This window comes from Scyliorhinus torazame, chromosome 10 (assembly GCF_047496885.1).
Source record: "Scyliorhinus torazame isolate Kashiwa2021f chromosome 10, sScyTor2.1, whole genome shotgun sequence".
NCBI lineage: Eukaryota > Metazoa > Chordata > Chondrichthyes > Carcharhiniformes > Scyliorhinidae > Scyliorhinus > Scyliorhinus torazame.
In genome coordinates, this window is record NC_092716.1 from 207,851,400 (window position 1) to 207,877,575 (window position 26,176).

At 49.3% G+C, this 26,176-nt stretch overlaps 1 protein-coding gene across 4 annotated transcripts in view; it reads left to right on the forward strand.

Moving 5' to 3' along the window:
- Window positions 1-26,176, forward strand: part of lsp1a (lymphocyte specific protein 1 a) — a 531,727-nt gene that overhangs the window by 495,506 nt on the left and 10,045 nt on the right. For all 4 annotated transcript variants that reach the window (XM_072466314.1, XM_072466316.1, XM_072466317.1 and 1 more), the window contains one exon: window positions 3,346-3,454. In XM_072466314.1, coding sequence (XP_072322415.1) covers window positions 3,346-3,454 — 109 coding nt within the window. The remainder of the gene's footprint in view (window positions 1-3,345; window positions 3,455-26,176) is intronic.

The following is a 26,176-nucleotide window of genomic DNA, read 5'->3' on the forward strand; positions in this document are numbered from 1 at the left end:
CCCCCCCCGCCCCCCATAGACCCCCCCAAATAAAAGACCTCTGTCTGGAGGCTCCCAGAATAGAAACCCCTGTCTCGAAGCTAGAAAGCAGTCCAGACAATGGCAGTAAAAACATCACTGCTTTAAAACTCACCTGAGCAATATACCTGCTGGCTCTGACACAGGAAGCAGCACTTGTCAAGTCCTGGAAAGAGAAAACCAGTCAGCTGTGGTTAAACCCACCCACCCCTCTTCAGATCTCTGATCTGCAAGCCATTCATTCATATCTCTTTAATATTGATTTTACTCGGCCGTGATTGACAGCTTCCACATGCACACACATACAGTGGTCAGGAATGCTCCATTCATCTTTACGGTTGAGTGATTCTGAAGTGCTCTAACCGCAATGTTTTTTTTGTACATTTAATGTACCCAATTTTTTTTTTCTTCTAATATAGGTGCCAATTTAGCGTGGCAAATCTACCTAACCTGCTCATCTTTGGGTTGTGGGGGTGAAACCCACGCAGACATGGAGAGAGTATGCAAACTCCACATGGACAGTGACAAAGGGCTGGGTTTCAAACGCGGGTCCTCAGCGCCACAGTCCCAGTGCTAACCACTGTGCCACATGTCACCCTCTAACTGCAATGTTTATAAATAATCGGCTTTGATTGACAGCTCCTGCACCACTTCAAATAGAAATAAGTGCTGTCAGTTTCTAGCTGACCAATTGAAAATCACTCAACCATGAAGGTGTCATGTGAGAGTGCCTTTAAGAAATGGGTGTTTATAAATGGGTATGTATATAAATATCTGTAGTGAGAGTACCTTTAAGAAATGGGCGTTTATTACTGCAGTGATGTCAGAGAGTGGGTGAAGCTGGGCTGTCTGTCAGCTTTTTACTTTCGTTTTAGGCTGTTTGCTGCAGGGTGTGTTTTAGTTTCGTTTTCAGAGCTGGATAGCTGCAGTCACAGCCAGAAGGTGTATTAGAGTCTATCTGTAATCTGTAGGTATATTAGTCTATCTGTAATCTAAAGACTGTAAATCGATCCTGGTGATTTAAAACTAGTAACAGTAGTGACTTTAACCTGATGTGCTTCTGGTAAAAGGTGTTTTAAGTCTTATGGATGTTAAAAGGAAAGCTTAAAGAATTACTTAGTGTTGTATTCCTTGGGGGTTGTATTTGAATTAATGGTTGCTGTGTTCACTGTATGGTTTAAAAAGGTTAACTTGAGTTCATAGAATAAACATTGTTTTGCTTTAAAAAATACTTTTCCATTTCTGCTGTAGCACACCTGTAGAGTGGGCAGTGTGCTCCCCATACCACAATCTATTAAAAGTTGTGGGTCAGGTGAACTCCATGATACACTTTGGGGTTCTCTAAACCCTGGCCCATAACAAAGGTAATTGATTAGAAAGCATTTAACTCTGTTTGAAGTGGTCCAGGAACTGTCAATCACAGCTTGATGTTTTAAAATATTGTGGTTAGCTCACTTCAGAGTTACTCAACCTGAAGGAAGATGAATGGAACAATGCTGACAGCTGTGTGTGTGTGGAAGCTGTCAATCACTTCTGCAGGGGGGATCCTGACATGGATCTCTTTTCTGGGGGGTCTGTGGGGGTGTCTCTTTATTTAGGGGGCCTATGTGGGGGGTCTCTTTATTTAGAGGTCTCTGGGGGTCTCTTTATTGAGGGTCTTAATGATCTATTTGCATCCTCCCACTGCTGTGGGTGCGAACCTTGATCCCGGTGCCAGTGGGTGGCTGGAACATTGGAAACTTATCGGCGCCTGGCGCCGAGCCCCTTTTCTTTACAACCACTGGACTCTGGAATGGTTCCTACAGATTGGGGGGTAGCGAATGTAACCCCGTAATTCGAGAAAATGGGACTATACACCAGTGGCCTAACGTCGGTAGTAGGGAAGTTGCTGGAGTCCATTATCAAGGATTTCATAGCACAGCATTTGGAAAGCAGTGGTGTAATCAGACAAAGTCAGCATGGATTTATGAAAGGAAAATCATGCTTGACAAACCTACTAGAATTCTTTAAAGATGTAACTAATAGAGTTGACCAGGGAGAACCGGTGGATATGGTTTATTTAGACTTTCAGAAGGCTTTCAGCAAGGTCTCACATAGCAGATTAATATGTAAAGTGAGAGCGCATGAGATTATGTGTCTTGAGATGGATAGAAAGCTGGTTAGCAGACAGGAAGCAAGAAATTGGAATAAATGGGTCTTGGCGGGCAGTGACTTGTGGGGTACTGCAAGGATCTGTTCTAGGACCCCAACTGTTCATATTATATATTAATGACTTGGATGAGGGAACTAAATGTATTATCTCCAAATTTGTAGATGATACAAAGTTTGTAAAAGGGTGAGCTGTGAGGAGGATGCAGAGATACTTTTATGGGATTTGAACAGGCTGAGTGGGCGGGTGTATGCAAGGCAGATGCAGTATAATGTATGCAAGGCAGATGCAGTATAATGTGGATAAATGTGAGGTTATCCGCATCGGTAGCAAAAAAAGGAAGGCAGATTATTATTTGAATGGGTGTAAATTGAGGGAGGTGGATACTCAGCGTAACCTTGGTGTCCTCGTACATCAGTCGCTGAACGTAAGCACGCAGGTACAGTAGGCAGTAAAAAAGGCAAATGATATGTTGCCTTCATAGGGAGAGGATTTGAGTATAGGAACAGAGATGTTTTACTGCAAATGTATAGGACATTAGTTATGCCACACTTGGAGTATTGTGTGCAGTTTTGGTGTCCTGATCTGAAGAAGGATGTTCTTGCTATGGAGGGAGTGCAGCATAGGTTTACTAGGCAGATGCCTGGGATGGCGGGACTGTCCTATGAGGAGAGACTAAGTCGGTTAGGATTATATCTATTGGAGTTTAGAGGAGATCTCATAGAAAGTTATAAAATTCTAACAGGATTAGATAAGGTAGATTCAGAAGGAATGTTCCCGAAGATGGGGGTGTATTTGAAGATAAGTGGTAAACCTTTAAGGACTGAGGTGAGGAGAAATTTGTTCACCCAGAGAATGGTGAATCTGTGGAATCGGCTACCACAGAAAGTAGTTGCGGCCAAAACATTGTGTAATTTCAAGAAGAAATTAGATATAACTCTTGGGGCTAAAGGGATCAAGGAATTTGGGGGGAAGGCAGGATCAGGAAATTGAACTTGGTGATCAGCCATTATCATAATGGCAGAGTAGACTCGAAGGGCCGATTAGCCTACTCCTGCATCTATTGTCTATGTTTCTATATTTCTGCAAGGTATCAATTAAGTCGAATTTACTTTCCTGTAACTGTCAACCATAAGTGGTCCAAACTAAAATGATCTTGTTTTCTGGGTTTGGTTTAGAATCTTCCCTCTGGTGCAAGATACAAGTTTGTGGTAACTGGCCATGGCAAGTATGAGAAGATTGCCGTTACTGATGATGAGCACGATACCAATGCAAATAATCAATCATGTGAGTTCTATGCATTTTTGCTGTTGGGAAACAAGTGTACGATTGGCTTTGAGAAGGATTTTGAAACATCAAGTGATGGCCAGGTTCACTTTCGATCAGGCCAAAATATTGAAGGAGCGACAGCTACCCAGAGGTCATCTTAATACAGCTGCTATATCTGCCTCTTTATTTTGAAATGTTTTCACAGTAACTTCATTGAAGCCTACTTGTGACAATAAGCGATTATTATTATTATTATTATTATTATTATTATTATTATTATTAAATGTATGTTCAGAGGATGTTTTGAGGCCTGGAACTGAATTGGTATTTCAGTACACAATATAAGCACCCTAGGAGTCTGAAACAATTTGAATTAATGCAGAGCGATCCTCGGCACTCTGCATTTTACTTCAAATATTTTCAGAGCGTTTTCAGCTATTCAGAATATTTACACGCCTTTGAGTTTCAAGTTGTGTGGCTAGAGAACAGCCTAGAGCTGGCAGTGACCTTTGATTTGCTGGACAATGTCACCATACAGGTGACAATATAATAGCCATCTAGGTCCCCTTCAAAGATTTGAAGTGAAGAGATTTGATGGATTTGATCTTTTCCTAGATGGCTTTGTTTTTAAATTTAAAGTGCCCAATTCTTTTTTTTCCAATTAAGGGGCAAGTTAGCCTGGCCAATCAACCTAACCTGCATATCTTTGGGTTGTGGGGATGAGACCCACGCAGACACGGGGAGAATATGCAAATTGCACATGGACAGTGAGCTGGGACCGGGATCGAATCCGAGTCCTCAGCTCCGTGAGGCAGCAGTGCTAACCACTGTGTCACCGTGCCGCCCCTCGAGATGGCTTTAACGGCAATTATGAATTTGTCTGGTGTGATGTTTACAATGACCGCTCATGGCCCAACACCAGTATTGCACTAATCGTTATTTAAATTATTTGAAAGGTCAGGGTTCAATCCCTGTACTGGCGTGAGGTAGATCTTGGGGCCTATTTCCTTGCCTTGCTCCATCGAGATATCATGGCCATAAGCCATTGTTAGCAACCTTCAGACAATGAGGACACTACATGGAGAAAGAGAGAGAGAAAGTAGTTATTTTCATCAGTTGAATTATAATTTGTATAGTTATTAACTAGGCATGACATTGCTAAATGTTATTGGTATGATCGTCTGGTATGTTATATGGTAATCAACCTATAGATCAGTGCTATTTGGAGCATATTTCCTTCATACCCGATTATAGATTTTTGTTGGTCAAAGCACCATAAAACATTTTGAGTCTGCGCATGCGCACGGCAACGGCCTCCAGGGGCCGCGCCAAGCACCATGGCGGACTCGGGCCGCGGAGGCAGCTGTAAGATGTAGGCCCTCCGATCGGCCACGCGCCCGAAGATCCAACCGGCCCAATCTGTCCCCCGGCTGCCTGCCCATAAGGCCTCCCCCCCCGGTGTCCGATCACCCTGCCCCCCCCCCACCAGGACTGCTGCGGGCTGAGTCCGCAGCCGCCACGCGAGGTTCCCGAACGGCAATAGGTGGTTAGAACCATGCCGACGGGAACTCGGCCAGTTGGGAGCGGAGGATCGTTGGGCTGGCCTCTGTCAATGGGCCCCCTAGCCACACCGAGTACTCCGCGAAAACGCCGATTCTCGGGTCCCGGAGAATCGATGGACCAGCGCCGGGCCCGATTTCAGCGTGAAAGTTGATTCTCCGCCCCTGTTCCAAACGCGATTTTGGCGCAAGGCTGCGGTGAATCCAGCCCATGGCTGGCTGAATGTTATACTTAAGTTTATTTCTGTGCTGTTCATAATCCGGCCCTTCAGATCTCCTTCAGTAACATGTGTCCTCAGTATCCCTAATCTAAACAAGAAAACAAACAGATACCTGTATTTTTTCCTCCTGATGGTTCTCCAAAGCATGAACATTAAACATCAAGTGAAGACCAGATCAAAGCCAAGTTGAATTTCAATTTGAGCATGGCTGTCTCTGTAATGTAATGATGGGGATATTCATGCTTGGCATTCAGCCCTTCAAGCCTGCTCTGCCATTTAATAAGACCATGGCTGATCTAAGACTCACTTTGCTGATTATTTATTTAACTGATTTTGGAGTGCTCTGCTCGAAGGCGGGTGCTAGACCTCATTGTCTGCTGATACTTCATCCTGAGCTTTTTTACTTGGCAGTTTTTGCCAGTGATGGTTTGCCATTGCCTTCCACTCTCAGGGGCAGGGGACGAAGGCAGGTCCCAAACATGACCCAGCTGGACTAGGAATTGAACCCACATTGTTTACATATTCTGAACCACATGCCAGCCATTCAGCCAACTGAACCTCACTTAACTGACTCTTGTTTTTTTTAAATAAATTTAGTGCACCCAATTAATTTTTTCCAATTAAAGGGCAATGTAGCGTGGCCAATCCACCTACCCTTTGCACATCTTTGGGTTGTGAGGGCGAAACCCACGCAAACTCGGGGAGAATGTGCAAACTTCACACAAACAGTGACCCAGAGCTGGGCTCGAACCTGGGACCTCGGCGCCGTGAAGCAGCAGTGCTAACCACTGCACCCACCGTGCTGCCCTTTGTTTTGTTTGATGCTGTGCACATTTTGCTACATATGTACTGGGAACCTTGCATCATTTTCCTCGACACCTTTGACTTGTGGTTGCTGCAGTACCGGTTGTGAGATAATCAAGTTGAAGTGAAGTGTGGAGGGGGTTATCATTTAGAATATTCCCCTCCTGAATTAGATGAGAATGAACAATTCATCAGGACAAGCGCGAGTCCTTAGCAGCATTGATGGTTCTCCCAGCTTTTCCATTTAAGGTCTGCTTTCCTGCATGTTTTCCATGTGTGGGGAGCCTGAACTAATGAAGATGAATGTCTTGTTTGGGAGAATTAACCAAGGTAGCCTTCCACACAAACAGCCCAAGTGTGCTTACTCCACTGGTGAACAGGGCCTTGAATGTGCAGAATCCGAAATATATATATTTTAAAATTTAGAGTATCCAATTCATTTTTTCTAATTAAGGGGCAATTAAGCATGGCCAATCCACCTACCCTGCACATCTTTGGGTTGTTGGAGCAAAACACACGCAAACACGGGGAGAATGTGCAAACTCCACACGGAGAGCGACCCAGAGCCAGGATCGAACCTGGGACCTCGGCGCTGTGAGGCAGCAATGCTAACCACTGCGCCACCATTCTGACCCCATTGAATCCGAAAATTGAAGTGTAAATGCTATGCTTTCTAAAATTATATACCATGGACGGGATTCTCCGGTCGCCAATGCCGAAATTGCGTTCGGTGATCGGCCGGAGAATCAAAGTTCCCGACCAAATCGAGGGCGGCGCCGCTCTCTCCAAATCTGAGTTCCCGACTGCGTTGGTCGCATGTGGTCTCATCCGTCGGGAACTTGGCGGCTGCGGACTCAGTCCTGCGCCGCCAAAGTTGGGGAGGGCCGATCCCGTGGGCAGGGGAGGACTTTATCAGGGGCTGGGGGCACTATTGGCGAGTGGTTCAGGGCGCGCGAGCCGGCCAAAGGGGGGGGGGGTACTATTTTGCAGGCCGGGTCCGTGAGCGGCCGGTGGCATGTTGCATGGCACGGCCGTTGCAGGCCACCGCTGTGCACATGTGCCGCCACGGACCCTGCAATTCTCCGAGCCGGATCGGCAGCTAGAGCCAGGTGCTCTACACTTCCGGCACGCTAGCCCTCAGCTATACGGAGGATCGGTGGCCGTTTTGCGCCGACTTTTCGGGTGTAAAATGCCACCTCACAATCGGGGAATCCAGCCCCATGACTTTGTAAAACAGGACAATGCCCTGACTCGAGGGAAGATGGTGGCGTATTGGTAATTTCTCTGGACTAGTAATCCAGAGACTAATGCTCTGGGAATAAGAATTCAAATCTCACCCGGCAACACGTGGAATTTAAATTCAGTTAATTAAATCTGGAATTGAAGTTACTTTCAGTAATCGTGACCGTAAAACTATCATCGATTTTTGGTCACTAATGTCCTTTAGGGAGGGAAATCTGCTGTCCTTTCCTAGCCTGGCGAACATGATACTCTGTGGTAAACTACTGTTAGTGTATTATATGTATTGTGGTAAACTGTTACTGTACTACATGTATTGTGGTAAACCACTGCCTGATAGCTCCGCCTCCCCTTGGGCTTGGTATAAAGGTGGCTGACCTCCGGCCCTGCCCCAGTACGGGATCAGTGGCCCGGAAGCTTTCTGTTTAGCTTATTAAAGCCACAGTTTCGTTCACTACTTGTTTTGTGTTAATTGATGGCACATCAATTTAATAAGCTAAACTTTTAAGATGAATTCATCACTCAAGCCTGATCGCCTGGAGCTGGACCCACAAGCAGCCGACGCCACTCGACATTCGAGCACTGGCTAAGCTGCTTCGAAGCTTACCTCGGATCCTCCACCGACGACGTCACCGACCTCCAAAAGCTTCAAATACTCAACGCACGGGTGAGCCAGCAAGTTTTCCTTCTTATCAGAGACACCCCCCTCGTATACGGAGGCGATAATGCTGCTGAAGGGACAGTATGTGAAGGCAGTAAAGGAGGTGTATGCCAGGCACCTCCTTGCCACGAGGCGACAACGCCCCAGAGAATCACAAGCCAAATTCCTGCGTGCCTTTCGGGTACTCGGCCAGAACTGTGCTTGTCAGGCGGCATCGACTGTCCAACACACGGAACTGCTGATCAGGGACGCCTATGTCACGGGCATTAAATCCAATTACATCCGCCAGCGCTTGCTAGAAGGGGTACACTCGGCCTCCCAGAGACAGTGCAGCTCTCAAACTGGCTGGATGTGGCTTTCCAGGCCTACACCTCCGACCACGCGGCACCCTCGTGGGCGCCGCCATCACCTGACTCGAGTGCGGCAGCCCGCCAACGCCGGAAGCCCGAAATGCTACTTTTGTGACCAGGATAAGCACCTCAGACAACGCTGCCCTGCACGGAACGTGATTTGCAACGGGTGTGGGAGGAAAGGCCACTTCGCCAAAGTCTGCCAGGCCCGACCTGTCCCTAAAGTTCCTCGGCCCAGCAGCGCTGCCTGTTGTCTGTCGGAACCGCCCCCATCTGCCGTGCCACCCGCAATGTGCGACTCGTGTGGGCTGCCATCTTCGATTCCACCCGCCACGCGCGACCCATGGGGGCCGCCATCTTTGACGCCACCTTCGATGCCACCCGCCACGTGCAACCCATGGGGGCTGCCATTTTGGAACCACTCCGCCGCCTCCCGGGACCTCTGCTCACCCGGTCGTATGCTGGCCACCGCTACCTCCGACTGGCCCACCCACCACCTTCCGAAGCTCGCCTCCATCATACTCGACCAGTCTCGAGCTCATCATCTCACGAAATCCACGATGACCGTCCGGATCAACGGGCACGAGACGGCCTGCCTCTTCGACTCCGAGAGCACAGACCGCTTTATCCACCCAGATACGGTAAGGCACTGCTCCCTCCCAATTTTACCCGCGACACAGAAATTCTCCCTGGCTTCCGGATCACATTCCGTAGAAATCCGGGGGTACTGTGTCGCGACCCTTTCGGTACAAGGCATAGAGTACACTAACTTTAAGCTCTACGTCCTCCCCCATCTCTGCGCTGCCCTATTACTGGGGCTCGACTTTCAGTGCCACCTCCAAAGCCTTACCTTAGAGTTCGGTGGACCCCTGCCCCACCCCCTCACCGTCTGTAGCCTCGCGACCCTTAAGGTCGCCCCACCCTCCCTCGTCGCTAACCTCACACCGGACTGTAAGCTCGTCGCCACTAAGAGCAGACGATACAATGCCCGGGACAGGGCCTTTATCAGGTCGGAGGTCCAGCGACTCCTACGAGAGGGGACCATTGACGCTAGTACCAGCCCCTGGAGAGCCCAAGTGGTGGTCGTCAAGACTGGGGAGAAGCACCGGATGGTCATCGACTACAGTCAGACGATCAACTGGTACACGCAGCTCGATACGTACCCCCTCCCCCGCATATCTGACATGGTCAATCAGATTGCGCAGTATCGAGTCTTCTCCGCTGTTGACTTGAAGTCCGTGCACCACCAGCTCCCTATCCACCCGGAGGACCGCCAATACACTGCCTTCGAGACAGATGGCCGTCTCTATCACTTCCTCAGGGTTCCCTTCGGCGTCACCAATGGGGTCTCGGTCTTCCAGCGAGAAATGGACCCAATTGTTGACCAGTACGGGCTGCGGGCCACGTTCCCGTACCTAGATAATGTCACCATCTGCGGCCATGACCAGCAGGACCATGACGCAAACCTCCGGCATTTCCTCCACACCGCTAAGCTCCTTAACCTCACATACAATAAGGAGAAATGCGTTTTCCACACAACCCGCCTAGCCATCCTTGGCTACGTTGTGGAAAACGGAGTCCTAGGGCCCGACCCGGACCGCATGCACCCCCTCCTGGAACTTCCCCTCCCCCACTGCCCCAAGGCCCTGAAGGATGCCTGAGGTTCTTCTCGTACTATGCCCAGTGTGTCCCCAATTATGCGGACAAGGCCCGTCCACTCATTAAATCCACCATTTTTCCCCTGACGGCTGAAGCCCGCCTGGCCTTCAACCGCATCAAGGCAGATATTACCAAAACCGCGATGCACGCTGTGGACGAGTCCATTCCGTTCCAGGTGGAGAGCGATGCATCGGACTTTGCCCTGGCTGCTACCCTCAACCAGACGGGCAGGCCCGTGGCTTTCTTCTCCCGTACCCTCCATGCCTCCGAAATTCGACACTCCTCCGTCGAAAAGGAAGCCCAAGCCATTGTCGAAGCTGTGCGACATTGGAGGCATTACCTGGCCGGCAGGCGATTCACTCTCCTCACTGACAAATGGTCGGTTGCCTTCATGTTTAATAATGCGCAGCGGGGCAAAATCAAGAACGACAAGATTCTAAGGTGGAGAATCGAACTCTCCACCTACAACTACGATATCTTGTATCGACCTGGGAAGCTCAATGAGCCCCCAGATTCCCTAACCCGTGGTACATGTGCCAGCACACAAGTAGACCGACTCCGGGCCCTCCACAATGACCTCCGTCACCCAAGGGTTACCCGTTTTTTTTCATTTTATCAAGGCTCTCAACCTGCCTTACTCCATCGAGATCAGGACTATGACCAGAGACTGCCAGGTCTGCACGGAGTGCAAACTGCACTTCTATCGGCCCGACAGAGCACACCTGGTAAAGGCCATCGCCACTTTGAGGGCCTCAGCATCGACTTCAAAGGGCCCCTCCCCTCCACTGACCGAAACGTGCACTTCCTCAACGTTGTTGCCGAGTACTCACGATTGCACTTTGCCATCCCGTGCCCTGACATGGCCTCTGCCACCGTCATCAAGGCCCTGCACAGTCTCTTCACCTTGTTTGGTTTCCCCACCTACATCCAAAGCGATCGGGGTTCCTCCTTCATGAGCGACGAGTTGCGTCAGTTCCTGCTTAGCAAGGGCATCGCCTCAAGCAGGACGACCAGCTACAACCCCCGGGGAAACGGACAGGTGGAGAGGTAGAACGCGACGGTCTGGAAGACAGTCCTGGCCCTACGGTCTAGAAGTCTCCCAGTCTCCCACTGGCAGGAGGTCCTTCCTGATGCGCTCCACTCCATCCGGTCACTCCTGTGCACTGCCACCAATGTGACCCCTCAGGAACATATGTTTGCCTTCCCTAGGAAGTCCACCTCGGGGGTCTCGCTCCCGTTCTGGCTGACAGTCCCAGGGCCCATCCTCCTCCGGAAGCATTCGAGGAGTCATAAATCAGATCCCCTCGTCGAGAAGGTCCTGCTCCTCCACGCCAACCCACAATATGCCTACGTGCCACATCATGACGGGTGGCAGGACACAGTCTCCCTCCGGGATTTGGCACCTGCAGGTTCCCCAGCGACCATCACCACCACCCCCGCCCCTACACCGCCCCCACTGCACCGACTCAACTACTAGCCGAAGAAGAAGACAACACGCTTCCCGACGCGCATGTCTCGACACCAGTGCACACACCACAGCCGGGACTGAGGCAATCACGGCGGAAGGTCAAAGCCCCCGACAGACTCGACCTTTAAGTCCACTTCACCCCTGCTGGACTCTTTTTTTAACAGGGGTGAATGTGGTAAACCACTGTTAGTGTATTATATGTATTGTGGTAAACTGTTACTGTATTACATGTATTGAGGTAAACCACTGCCTGGTGGCTCCGCCTCCCGTCGGGCTCGGTATAAAGGTGGCTGATCTCCGGCCCTGCCCCAGTTCAGAATCAGTGGCCAGGAGGCTTTCTGTTTAGCTTATTAAAGCCACAGTTTCGTTCACTACTCGTCTTGTGTTAATTGATGGCACATCATACTCCAGATCCATTCCAATGTGATTGGCTCTTAAATGCTCTCAAGGGCAATTAGGGATGGGTTATAAATATTGGCATTGCAAACCCCATATCCCATGACAAAAATATAAAAAGCATAATGCTCACAGGATGTACAAAATCATGCAATGCCAGGTTTTCTGCCCTGAAATCTCACACTGAAGGTTGGGAGTAAACATTGCACAGCACTAAATTCCTGACATTACCATGTGCAAACAACGGCTTTTCACATATAACCTGCCATAACCGGTTATTTCAGGTTTTCACAGTCCTAGTCATTTTCTTTTTAAAAAGCATGCTTTTGGAAATGGGCTTGTTTTGGTGTCCTGGTATAACTTTCCTGTTTTCATTGTAGTAATCGCCAGCATTTGTCATCAAGACCAGAGCCATAAAAGAGAATTTGAGTGTATAGGGGGAGGAGGGGGAGATGGTTTAATTTGTATAGGTACAGCAACTTGCATTAAAATGTAAAATCTAGAAAAGTGCCCCTTAGCATTTCACAGGAATATAAAGAAAAAATTGGAAAAAGCCATGAAGATCTGCTGTGTTTAGCTTGTTAGGATAGTGGATGCTGTGGAGCTAACAGTTGTACCTTTCATGCTTCTGACTGGTAATTCCTGTCAAAGTTGAGTTCCAGCTAGGAATTGAACCCCAAGTAGTTTGAAATCTTCCATTTTGTCTGAGGATCAGAGTGCTGAGTCCTAACTCACATCTGGGTAGGTTCAAAGAAAGCTTTATGTACATTATATTAACAAATTAAAACTGAGCAGATTCTAATGTGTTTTAATAATTAGAATGAAAACCCAACTAAACTGTGTATTTCACAACACCGGGAAAATAAAATGGTCCTTTACAACATTGTAGTAAAGTTCTGTCTTTACATATTTCTCATTCTGCATTGTCATTGAGCGTCTGTGTGATGAAATATGTATCAATCTGAGATACTCGACAGTCCATTTCCAAGTAACAAGTTCCCTTCAAGTGTTAAGTTTGCCTGCCTCTTCTTCTGACTAAGGAATCAGTTATATTAATGAGTAACCTGGGAGCTTTAAGATTTTCAATCAATTTCACCAGAGGGAGCCACAGAAAAAATATTACTTCAGAATATCTTGTTGCAATAAATATGCTAAAAATGCATCCTGTTTACACAATATTTCTTGAACAAATGTAAAGCAAGTGTGTTTATGGAAAATAGCTTCTCAGTTAAGTAGGGCTTCTTTGCAGGCCATTTTGATAGAGAGGGGCGATGTCATCAAGTAACTGTGGGGGTGATTTTAAGCCGGCGTTAGTTATGTGTGGGATCACCGCCACGGCGGAGATCTGGAGAGAATTGGGAAACACATGCTTGTATGTTGACTGGGAGTGAGTGGTAAGGGAGCATTCAAAAGCAGCCCCACCTTGTTCGCGACAAGATGCTGAGGTGCGAGTCTGGTGAATCAGATGGTGCGACAGCTAGTGATGGTGAAAAGCTCATAAGGGCTCATTTTCGGCACTAAGTGCCGTTAAAATAAGGGCCGAGATCTCTTCACCACGCCCGTCGAGATACATCCCACCAATGGCACCCAAAATGACACCAGAAATCTTTGTGTTAAATCATGGCCGTCACTTCCTCAATAACACTTCCTTGGCTATAATATGTTTGGGGTGTCCTCAGGTTTGTGCTAGGTTGTGTACACTGCAATATAAATGTAAGTCTTTCAAGTCCTTTCTGTGCACCCTGCAGCCATCACTGACAGTTTTACCATGCACCAACCCTTGTTGTACTTGTATTTGGGTGTATTCACTTATTTTATCACTATATAAAAGACTTAATCAAGCAAATTATCAACTGTATATCAGCAGAGGGCATTCAAATGATTAACATGTAAAATAATGACTTCTGGTTGCGGCTATGCTGAGCTAAGTCGCACGTTCGGCAGCTCCCACCAGAAACGGACTTTTGGGCTCTTTTTAGGGGCCCCCGCAGCATTTGATCGACGGTTCTCAGTGTGGGAAGGTGACAGTACGATTTCCCCGGCACTGTATGGATTGGATCAGGAGTGGAGCGGTGAAAAAAGTAATTCTGGTGCAGCGAAAAGTGCGAGGGAGGAAAGCCAAGATGGCAGCGGGTGGAGACCAGACAGCGTGGGCGCAGTGGTCGCAAGAGCAGCAGGAGTTTCTCAAGCGCTGCTTCATGGAATTGAAAGCAGAGCTGCTGGAGCCGTTGAAGGCTTCGATCGACAAGCTGGTCGAGACCCAGAAGGCCCAAGGGGTGGCGATCCGGGAGGTGCGGCAGAAGGCCTCGGAGAATGAGGATGAGATATTAAGCCTGGCGGTGAAGGTGGAGGGCACGAGGCGCTGCATAAGAAATGGCAGGAGAAGTTCGAGGACATGGAGAATCGGTCGAGGAGGAAGAACCTGCGGATTCTGGGTCTCCCGTAGGGAGTGGAGGGGTTGGATGCTGGAGCATATGTGGTCACGATGCTGAACACATTGATGGGCGTGGTTGCCTTCCCGAGGCCCCTGGAGCTGGATGGGGCCCATCGGGTCCTGGCGAGGAGATCCAAGTCTATAGAGCCGCCGCGGGCGATATTGGTGCAGTTCCACCGCTTGGTGGACAGGAAGTGTGTCCTAAGATGGGTAAAAAAGGAGTGGAGCAGCAGGTGGGACTGGAGCGCGGAGGTGGCCAAGAAGAGGGCCGGGTACAATCGGGCTAAGGCGGTTCTGCATCGGAAGGGGGTGAAATTTGGGATGCTGCAGACAGCGCGACTGTGGGTCACGTTTAAGGACCGGCACCATTACTTTGAGACGCCGGAGGAGGCGTGGACCTATATTCAGGCCGAAAAGTTGGACACGGACTGAGGGTCGATTGTGACGGGAGGTCGCGGGGGGCTACTGTGGTTACTGTGCTTTGGGGGATGTTCTGTTCTGTTCTGTATTGTTTCCTTGGGTGCTAGGTGGGGTAGGTTGAAATGGTTCGAAGTGGGGGTTTTGTGAGTGTGTGGGCGTCGGTGGTTGGAAGGACGGGGCCCCGTTGGGGGGATGGGAGATGGGAGGCCCGAGGTGGGGAGATGGGATTAGGCCGCAAAAGGGAGCTGTGCCAGAGTGGGCGGGGCCGGTTTGATGGAAAGCGCGGGCTTTTTTCCGTGTTAAGGAAGGGGGCGGGGCTGGGGGGGGGCGAAGGGCGGTGTTGGAGAGGAGCGCCCGCTGATCGACAGGAGCGGGGGGGGTGGGGGAGACTACCACACTGGGGGGTCGATGGAGTGGCGGGAGTGGTCGGGGTCAGCAGGAGTCAGCTGACTTACGGGAGTGCTATGGGGGGAGCAACGCAGCTAGGGAGGGGACCTAGCTGGGGGGGGGGGGGGGGAAGGGGGAGGGGGGAACTGGGTTGCTGCTGCATTGGCCAAAGGGGAGCTGGAGCTCGGAGAGAGAGTCGGGGCGGGGGTCTGCCGCTGGGGGGAATGGAGAGTGCGGGAGGTGCGGCCACGTGGCTGGCCTAGAAAAGGGGATGGCTAATCGGCAGGGGGGTGGGGCAGGAAGCCCCCTGATCCGGCTGATAACTTGGAATGTGAGAGGCCTGAACGGGCCGGTCAACAGGGCCCGTGTGTTCGCGCACCTGAAGGCAGATGTGGTTATGCTCCAGGAGACGCATTTGAGGGTGGCAGATCAGGTTAGGCTGAGAAAGGGGTGGGTAGGGCAGGTTATCCACTCTGGGTTGGACGCAAAGAATCGAGGGGTGGCGATTTTGGTGGGGAAGCGTTTGAGGCGCTGAACATCGTGGCAGACAATGGAGATAGGTATGTGATGGTGAGTGGTAAGCTGCAGGGGGTGCGGGTCTTCTGGGTCTCGACCAGCTTGTCGATCGAAGCCTTCAACGGCTCCAGCAGCTCTGCTTTTAATTCCATGAAGCAGCGCTTGAGAAACCCTGCTGCTCTTGCGACTGGTATTAGTGAATGTATATGCCCCGAATTGGGACAATGCCGGATTTATGCGGCGCATGTTGGGCCGGATTCCGAACCTGGAGGCAGGGAGCTTGATAATGGGGAGGGAACTTCAACACGGTACTGGATCCAGCATTGGACCGCTCCAGGTACAGGACGAGTAAGAGGCCAGCGGCGACCAAGGTGGTGAGGGGGTTAATGGGCCAGATGGGAGGAGTGGACCCATGGAGGATTGTCTGGCCGGGGCCAGGGAATTTTCTTTTTTTTCCCACGTCCATAAAGCCTACTACCTGATAGACATCTTTGTTATGAGCAGGTCACTAATCCCGAGGGTGGAGGACACAGAGTATTCGGCCATAGCCATCTCAGACCATGCCCCGCATTGGGTGGAGCTGGAGCTAGGGGAGGAGAGGGACCAGCGCCTGCTGTGGTGTCTGGATGTGTGCTTGCTGGCGGATGAGGAGGTGAGCGGGCAGATCCGGAGGTGCATTGAAAGCTATCTAGAGGCTAACGATAATGGGCAGGTGCAGGTGGGGGTGGTCTGGGAGGCGCTGAAGGCGGTGATTAGGGGAGAGCTAATCTCCACTAGGGCCCACAAGGAGAAGGAGAGGAGAGAGAGGGAGAGATTGGTGGGGGAGATTTTAAGGGTGGATAGGAGGTATGCAGAGGTCCCCAAGGAGGGACTTCTCAAGGAGCGACGAAGCCTCCAGGCCGAGTTTGACCTGTTGACCAACAAGAAGGCAGAGGTGCAGTGGAGGAAAGCGCAAAGGGCGGTGTATGAGTACGGGGAGAAGGCTAGCCAGATGTTGGCACACCAGCTTCGGAAGCGGGAGGCAGCGAGGGCGATTGGGGGAGTTAGGGATAAAAGGGGGAACACGGTGTGGAGTACGGTGGGAATAAATGGGGTATTTAGAAACTTTTATGAGGGGCTGTATAGGTCTGAGCCCCCGACGGAGGAGGGGGGGATGCGTCGATTTTTGGATCGGCTGAGGTTCCCGAGGGTGGAGGAGGAGCAGGTGTCTGGGCTTGGGTCACCGGTAGGGCTGGAGGAGCTGACTAAGGGGCTGGGGAGTATGCAGGCGGGGAAGGCACCAGGGCCAGATGGGATCCCGGTGGAATTTTACCGGAAGTACATGGTCCTGCTGGGCCCTCTATTAGTGAGGACTTTCAATGAGGCGAGGGGGGGGGGGTAAGGCGCCCTACCCCCGACGATGTCCAGGGCGCTGATCTCGCTGATCTTGAAGCGGGAGAAGGACCCATTACAGTGTGGGTCGTATAGGCCAATCTCTCTCCTCAACGTGGATGCAAAGCTGTTAGCGAAGGTGTTGGCTACCAGAATTGCGGACTCTGTCCCGGGGGTGATTCACGAGGACCAGACGGGATTTATTAAGGGAAGGCAGCTGAATACCAATGTGCGGAGGCTCCTTAACATAATCATGGTGCCTGCAGTGGAGTGGGAAGCGGAGATAGTGGCGGCGATGGATGCGAAGAAGGCCTTCGATCGGGTGGAGTGGGGGTACCTCTGGGAAGTGTTGAGGAGGTTTGGGTTCGGGGAGGGGTTCATTAGTTAGGCTACTTTACGAAGCCCCGATGGTGAGTGTGACCACGAATCGGAGGAGGTCGGAATACTTTCGGCTGTACCGGGGACGAGGCAGGGGTGCCCCCTATCCCCCTTGCTATTTGCATTGGCAATTGAGCCTTTGGCTATGGCTCTAAGGAAGTCCAGGAACTGGAGGGGGCTGGTCCGGGGGGGGTGGGGGAGGAACACCGGGTGTCGTTGTCTGCCGATGACCTGTTACTGTATGTGGCGGACCCAGTGGGGGGGATGCCAGAAGTGATGCGGATCCTCAGGGAGTTTGGGGACTTTTCCGCGTATAAGCTCAATGTGGGGAAGAGTGAGCTCTTCGTGGTACATCCAGGGGACCAGGGAAGGGGGGTAGACGAGCTTCCACTGAAGAGGGCGGAAAGGAGTTTTCAGTACCTAGGGATCCAGGTGGCCAGGAGCTGGGAGCCCTACACAAGCTCAACTTGACGAGGCTGGTGGAGCAGATGGAGGAGGAGTTTAAAAGGTGGGATATGCTGCCACGCTCCCTGGCGGGTAGGGTACAGTCGGTGAAGATGACGGTGCTCCCGAGGTTCATAGATTATCATAGCATTTACAGTGCAGAAGGAGGCCATTCGGCCCATCGAGTCTGCACCAGCTCTTGGAAAGAGCACCCGACCCAAGGTCAACACCTCCACTCTATCCCCATAACCCAGTAACCCCACGCAACACTAAGGGCAATTTTGGACACTAAGGGCAATTTATCATGGCCAATCCACCTAACCAGCACATCTTTGGACTGTGGGAGGAAACCGGAGCACCCGGAGGAAACCCACACACACACGGGGAGGATGTGCAGACTCCGCACAGACAGTGACCCAAGCTGGAATCGAACCTGGAACCCTGGAGCTGTGAAGCAATTGGGCTATCCACAATGCTACCGTGCTGCCCCTTTTTCTTTTTATATTCCAGTGCCTCCCCATCCTGATCCCTAAGGCCTTTTTTAAGCGGGTCAGTAGGAGCATCATGGGATTCGTGTGGGCGAAAAAGACCCCGAGGGTGAGAAGGGTGTTTCTGGAGCGGAGTAGGGACAGAGGAGGGTTAGCGTTACCTAATCTGTGTGGGTATTACTGGGCTGCCAATGTGGCGATGATACGCAAGTGGGTAATGGAGGGGGAGGGGGCGGCGTGGAAGAGGCTGGAGATGGCGTCCTGTGTGGGCACGAGTCTGGGAGCACCGGTGACAGCACCGCTGCCGCTCCCGCCGACTAGCTACACCACGAGTCCGGTGGTGGCGGCGACTTTGAAAATTTGGGGGCAGTGGAAACGCCACAGGGGTGAGGTAGAGGCTTCGGTTTGGTCCCCGATCCGGGAGAACCATCCCGGGGAGAATGGATGGAGGGTTCCTGAGCTGGCACAGGGCAGGAATTAGAAGGATGGGGGACCTGTTTTTAGATGGGACGTTTGCGAGCCTTGGGGCGCTGGAGGAAAAATTCGGGCTTCCCCCGGAAATGCCTTCAGGTACATGCAGGTAAGGGCATTTGTGAGACGGCAGGTGAGGGAGTTCCCGCTGCTTCCAGCACTCAGGATCCAGGATAGGATGCTCTCGGGGGTGTGAGTTGGAGAGGGCAGAGTCTCGGCGATCTACCAGGAGATGCAGGAGGAGGAGGAGACCTCGGTGGAGGACCTAAAGGGTAAATGGGGGGAGGAGATAGACGAGGGTGCGTGGGCGGACATGCTGGGTAGGGTTAATTCTTCCTCCTCTTGCGCCAGGCTTAGCCTGAGACAATTTAAAGTTCTTCACAGAGCGCATATGACAGGGGCAAGGCTGCGCAGGTTCTTTGGCGTGGAAGACAGGTATGGGAGGTGCTCGGGGAGCCCAGCAAATCACAGCCACATGTTCTGGGCATGCCCGGTGTTGGATGGGTTCTGGAGGGGTATTGCGAGGACGGTGTCTAAGGTGGTGAACACCCGGGTTAAGCCGAGCTGGGGGTTAGCACTATTTGGGGTATCGGACGAGCCGGGAGTGCAGGAGGCGAAAGAGGCCAGTATTCTGGCCTTTGCGTCCCTGGTAGCCCGGCGGAGGATTCTGCTACAGTGGAAAGATGCCAGGCCCCCAAGCGTGGAAGCCTGGATCAGCGACATGGCAGGGTTCATTAAATTGGAGAGGGTAAAATTTTCCTTGAGCGGGTCTGTGCAAGGGTTCTTCAGGCGGCGGCAACCGTTCCTATACTTTCTAGCGGAGCGTTTGGATGTGGTCAGCAACCCAGAGGGGGGAAGGGCGGGGTGTACTTTGTGTTTTCTTTTTTCTGTAAGGGGGGGGTTTGTTGAAAATATGTAAAAATTTGAATAAAGATATTTCTAAAAAAAAACATGTAAAATAATGAGCCCCTGAAACTGGTTTTCACACTGGAATCTCATCAAGCGGTTACAGTGATTGATAAGTATAGATTAGTGGGTACTTGGGTGTGATTTACAGACTGTAATCCAATTCCACAGTTTGTATGGACCATGATATAAGGATCCCTGCGAGTAAATTACAGACTGGATTCTAATTGGATGGTTTACATGTTACTCTAAACTCTGAGAACTAGTTTGTAATTGCTGTCAGGCATTTTTATGGGCTCAAGTAAGTGGAACACACACAGGTGATTTTCAATTTCCACTTGCTCCATTAACATTGGAAAATGAGGCAGTCAGCACTTGAACTTTTGTTTAAATCCCCCACCCCTTGGAAACCTGATGCTCACTCAATGCAATTTTTGGGCAAGCCGGTAATGGACAGCCAGGTGACATTACATCCTCCGCATGCACCACCAAATTGCTGCTGCTAGCTGCTCAGTGGGTTGCAGCCTTTTGTTACCATGCTCCCAGAATAATACTTGTGAACAATATACATTCAATAAAATGGGCTGGATTCTCCACTTCCCCAGCCGTGTGTTTCTCAGTGGTGTGGCGTTTGCTGGTGGTAGGATTCTATCTTCCGCCACTTGTCAATGGGATTTCCCATTGTAACCTGTCCATGCTGCCAGGAAACCCATGGGTGGGGTTGTGCTGCCAGTGGGAAAAGTGAATCCCAACAATGGAGAATTCAGCCAGTGTCTGTTGTGTGGGTAGAGTAGCTTTATAATGGAGGATTCCTATGATACGTTAGTACAGTGGGGTATATATTGACAGGTCATCTGTGATCTAAATTCAAATATAGTCATGGATTCTGGGATTTTTTTTTTCCACTGAAGTACACAAAACTACTTATCAGCCAGTTAAAAGCAAGGGGTGCTAATAATTAATGAGCCACAAACCATAGTCAGCACCACACTGTTAACACTGTGCCCAAACCCAATTGCAGCCGTGGACAGCTATTTGTACGCATGTCAAGCATCTGTTACATTCATTTTGAGTTTCCAATTCAGAGCAAGGGGTCTGCTGTTTGCTTATTCAGAACTGACCATATTAAATGGTAGCATATTCTATACAACAGTACAGTATCGTCATGCAACGCAAAGGTGGAATTTGATGATGAGAGATCTATTTAAAGTGCGATGAACTGTAAATGAATTTCAAAACCTACTGCAGTTCTTTTAGGTAGCCTATTATGGAATGTCTTTTCCAAAGCTTCCTCACAGATTTAAGTTTAACATTTTTCAAACAAGCTGTGAATAAATTATTGCTAGTCTGGTCATAGACATTTTCTAATTAATGAATATTATACAAAATTTATTATTTTGGCAGCTATGTCAATAATGGCGAATCGTTTATTTAAGCACTAATTTATTTGAAATGAAATGACCCTCTGTTAAACATGGAGCAGGTAGAGGAATTTCCTTAAATCCAACTGTATCATCACAGGGTAGGTCACTAGTTAGTTTCCATAATTCCCCAATAGTTGATGAGGAGAGCGTTGCAGCTTTCGAAAAAATATTGGATACATATTTGAAGTAGAGAAAGACACAAAGCCAAGCGAGAGATTGGAACGGCAAAATTTGTTTCCAATATATCCAGTCACACAATGGGCCAAATTGCCTCCTTTTAAGCTTCAAACAATTTTGTTCCTATTCCGTAAGTTACCAGTCTCAATTATATCAGGCTGAGAAAGCCTGGCTGTCGTTTTGCATTTCCTAGTGGAAGTTACTATGCAGAATCGGTACAGGTATGACACTCAGGATGGGTGCAGGCTGTGTTGTGAGGAAATGGGGCATGAATATGTATTCATTAAAACAAATCATGGGTTACTGAATGATAGCAGATGGTTTCCATTGGTCTTCAGTTGCTTGGAACAACAATTCCAGTTTATAGTAATATTACCCATTGGCCTAAATTTTCTGACCGTTCCTGCCGGCGGGATTTTCCAGCCCTGCTGATTGTGACCCTCGGGCAGTGCGAACAATAGGAAAACCCTTTCACAGTGGCAGGATGAGAGGAGTCTGCCACAGGTCAATGACAGGCAGCCTCCGCCACTACAAATCAAACCGCAGAGGGGATGGAAAATCCCATCCATTGTCTTCCATGGCTATTCTATAACATTATGGAAGAAAATGCATTAGGCTATCCCGTTTTAATGGAATATTTTGACCATTGCTCAGTTGAACCAACCATTCAGTGATATTTTAAATGGTATTAAACTGTGCCCCTCACCTATTGTCTGAACTCAAGAAAATGTTGAGGCCAAGTGACACTGAGAAGTGGAAAAGAAGAGGAGGAACTAGGTTGGCACAGATGGGTGGTACAAAAATTAGCATAGTTTTGAAAGCCACTTTTTTTCCCTCAAAATAAGCCCAATCATCGATCAGTTTAGCTTTTTTAACAAGTGAACAAGTGGTGTTTCGTCAGGAACACCAAAATGGTAAACTTCTTCACAAAGAGGTTTATAAAGTTGCTACACCCAATGACCAATGCAATGAATACCCAGGGCGGGATTCTCCGCAAACTGGCGCGATGTCCGCTACTTGGCGCCAAAAACGGCGCGGATCACTCCGGCGTCGGGCCGCCCCAAAGGGGCGGAAGTCTCCGCACCTTTAGGGGCCAAGCCCTTGCCTTGAGGGGCTAGGCCCGTGCCGGAGTGGTTTCTGCTCCGCCGGCTGGCAGGAAAGGCCTTTGGCGCCACCCCAGCCGGCGCCGAAAGGACTTCACCGGGCGACACCTGCGCGGGAGCGTCAACGGCTGCTGACGTCATCCCCGCGCATGCACAGGGGAGGTGGTCTCTTTCGCCTCCGCCATAGTGAAGACCATGGCAAAGGTGGAAGAAAAAGAGTGCCTCCACGGCACAGGCCCGCCCGCAGATCAGTGGGCCCCGATCGTGGGCCAGGCCACTGTGGGGGCACCCCCCGGGGCCAGATCGCCACGTGCCCCCCCCCCCCCCCCCCCCAGGACCCCAGTGCCCGCCCGCGCCGCCTTGTCCCGCCGTTCACAAGGTGGTTTAATCCACGCCGACTGGAGAGGGTTGACAGCGGCGGGACTTCGGCCCATCGTGGGCCAGAGAATCGCCGGGGGTGGGCCCGCCGACCTGCGCGATTCCCGCCGACCGGCACGGCGCGATTCCCGCCCCCACCGAATCTCTGTTGGCGGAGAATTTGGGACACGGCGGGGGCGGGATTCACGCCAGCCCCCGGCGATTCTCCGACCCGGTGGGGGAAATGTTAGTTATCAGTTCCACTAAATTACCCCTAAATTACCCTACAACTTTTTTTTTTTAAATAGAAAAGATACAGACTGCTTCCATTGACTTAGACAGTCACACTTTAAGATGAAAGAAAAATATTGGGAATCTGGGTGAAAACAGTAAATACTGGGAATAAACAACAGAGCAGTCAGCGTCTCAACAACAAATGAATATTTAGATTCTGGCTATTCAGCTGAATAAATTGTTCTTATTTCCGATGGAAATACTCAATCCAAAATCTGGATCTATTTTTCAGATGCTGACAGACTTGTATATTTCCAGTTGTTTCTATCTTTTGTGTCAATGTAGTAACAGAACATTAGCAAAGAAGTTCCCATTTTGGCATTTATCTAAGAAATTGAGATGTCGCTGATAATTTTAACTTTTGGAGAACATTGGATTGACTATGGGGCAGCCTATCTAATCTTTCCTCATAATTCTCCAGTCCTGGTAACATCCTTATAAATTACACCCTTACCCTCTCTAATAATCGGGAGACAACTGTAATGGTCAACTGATCCGATATTGCCCATTTTACACTGACACCAAAGATTAGTTAGGCCACCGCCAGAGTATTTTTGTATTTCTTAACTCACGGGTGTTGCTGGCCAGGCAGCATTTGTTGCCCATCCCTAATTGTCCTTGAGAAGGTGGCGGTGAGCTGTCTTCCTAAACTACTTCAGTCCATGTGTGTAGGTACAGCCACGATGCTGTTAGGAAAGGTGTAATGTCCCGCACCAGACCTACACGGTGGGAACGATTATCTTCCCCGTGGTCCTTGCAAAGTACAAGCTCCCCTGTGAGGGACGGGGGATCTCTATTAACCTCTGTACAAAAGGTCAGCCTGTAAGGCACAGACCAAAGCAGTGTATAAAACGGACTATGTGCAGCCTCGGCTGCGTGTTCCCTGCAGAGGCCCCTTATACAACACGAGTCACATTGTATAGCCATGTATCTCGGCACTGCGAATGCCGGGAAACATGCGGCTAAACGCGCTCACTATGGGACTTTGTTGCCAATTAGCTGAATCGTGCACCCCCCCGTGTCCTAACTGAAAAGAGAGTCCCAGGATTTTTGACCCAGCGACAGTGAAGGAACGATGATATATTTCCAAGTTAGGATGATTGACTATGTACAGTTCTGGACACTGCATTACAGGAAGGCTGCAATTGCATTAGAGAGGGCATGGAGGTAATTAAAAGGATTTTGCCAGGATTGAAGAATTTGTATTTTGAAGAAAGATTGGATAGGCTCCACTATTGGATAGGTTTCAGGAAAAGGAATGAGGCAGTATGAGTTTCCATGTGACAAGGATTTAAACACAGTCAGGATCATGCAAGGAAGCTGTTTATCTGACCTGGCACTCAATTAGTGCAAAGTTAGGAAGCGTGGAATTTCCCAAATGTCTCATCTCGCAAATGTATGGATAAATAGTTTATTTTAAATATATTCACGTTTTGGTGCACATAGGTGCAGAGTCATGTGACAAAGCATGAAACCATCAACTTCCAAAATAATTTTTGAGGAACCTCTAAAAGAACAGCTTGACATAATGAAACCAAAGACAACTCTGGTGTAATGAATTCTAGGAATCCATGGCACAGAATGGAACCATTTGACATAGACGGAGGCCATTTGGGCCATTGTTTGCGTGCCAGCTAAAAGATGAAATTTCCTCCCTAAATCTCCATCTCTCTCAATCTCTATCTCTCTTTCATCCTTTTAAGAAGCTCCTTAAAACCTGGCTTTGACCAAGCTTATGGTCATCTGCCCTAATACCCCCTTATGTAGCTCGGTATCAATTGATTATTTTGACAAAGCCCATGTGATGTGTCTTGGGACATTTTACTACATCAAAGGTACTATAGAAATGTGAATTATAATTGATGTTCATAGAATCATAGAAATTTATAACACAAATAGACTGTTCAGTCCATCATGTCAGTGCCAATCGTAAAAGAGCCAACCAACTTGACCTTGCTTTTCAGTTCTTGGTCCATATCCTTGTAGGTTATAGCATTCCAAGTGAATATCCAAGTCTTAAATGTGATTGAGGGTTTCTACTTTTACAACCTTTCAGCCAATAAGTTCCGGATCCCCACTAAGCTTCTGGGAAAGGGATTCTCCTCAACTCCCCTCTCAACCTTTTACCAGTCACTTTAAATCTGTGCCTCCTGGTTATTGACCTTTCTGCCTCAGGAGCATCTTTCCCACCCACTCTGATTGGCTCTCCCATTGTACTATACATCTCAATTAAATTTCCTCTCAGCCACTTCTGTTCCAAATAAAATAACCCCTCTCTTTCCACCGAGCTAATATTCTCTACCCCTGGCGACACCCTCTGTCACCTCTCTAGTGCGATCAAATCAGTCCTCCAGTGCGGTGGCCATACTTGTACACAGCACTTTAGCAGTGGCCTAACTACGGTTTTGTGCCATTCTAGCATTACCTCCCTGCTTTTATATTCTACATCTCATGCAATACATGCCTTGACCACCTACTTTCTACTGCTACTTCCAATTAGCTGTGGACATGCACTCTAAGGTCCCTCTGTTCTTTATCTTTATTGTCACAAGTAGGCTTACATTAACACTGCAATGAAGTTACTGTGAAAATCCCTTAGTCGCCGCATTCCGGCGCCTGTTCGGGTACACAGAGGAGAATTCAGAATGTCCAAATTACCTAACAGCACATCTTTCGGGACTTGTGGGAGGAAACGGAACATCCGGAGGAAACCTATGCAGACACAGGGAGAACGTGCAGATCTGCACAGACAGTGACTTAAGCTGGGAATCGAACCTGGGACCCTGGAGCTGTGAAGCACCAGTGCTAACCAATGCCGTCCTTGGTATCAAGATATATTTCTTGGTATTGAGAAACCATATGTGGTCATATCAAAATTCAATTCCTTGTTGAACCATGGAATCTCATTGGTACAGAACTGTGAAATTCAATTGGTATTGGACTGTAAACATTTTGTGCACCTATTTACCTGAAGGAAGATGGAAAATATTACATAAAGATAAATTTGAAGCTGTAAAGTTTTTTTTTAAATTCCTAATCATTGGAGTTAGAAATAATAATGCTGGACTGAGAGGCCCCTGTGCTATCTGGCACATACTGCAGTTCTCTCCAATGCTCATCATTGGCAACAGCCTCTTGTGCCAAGGAATGATCGTCACACTCATGTTTTCCTTTAAATGTCCTTCTTCATGTCATCTTTGAATCTTCATGCCA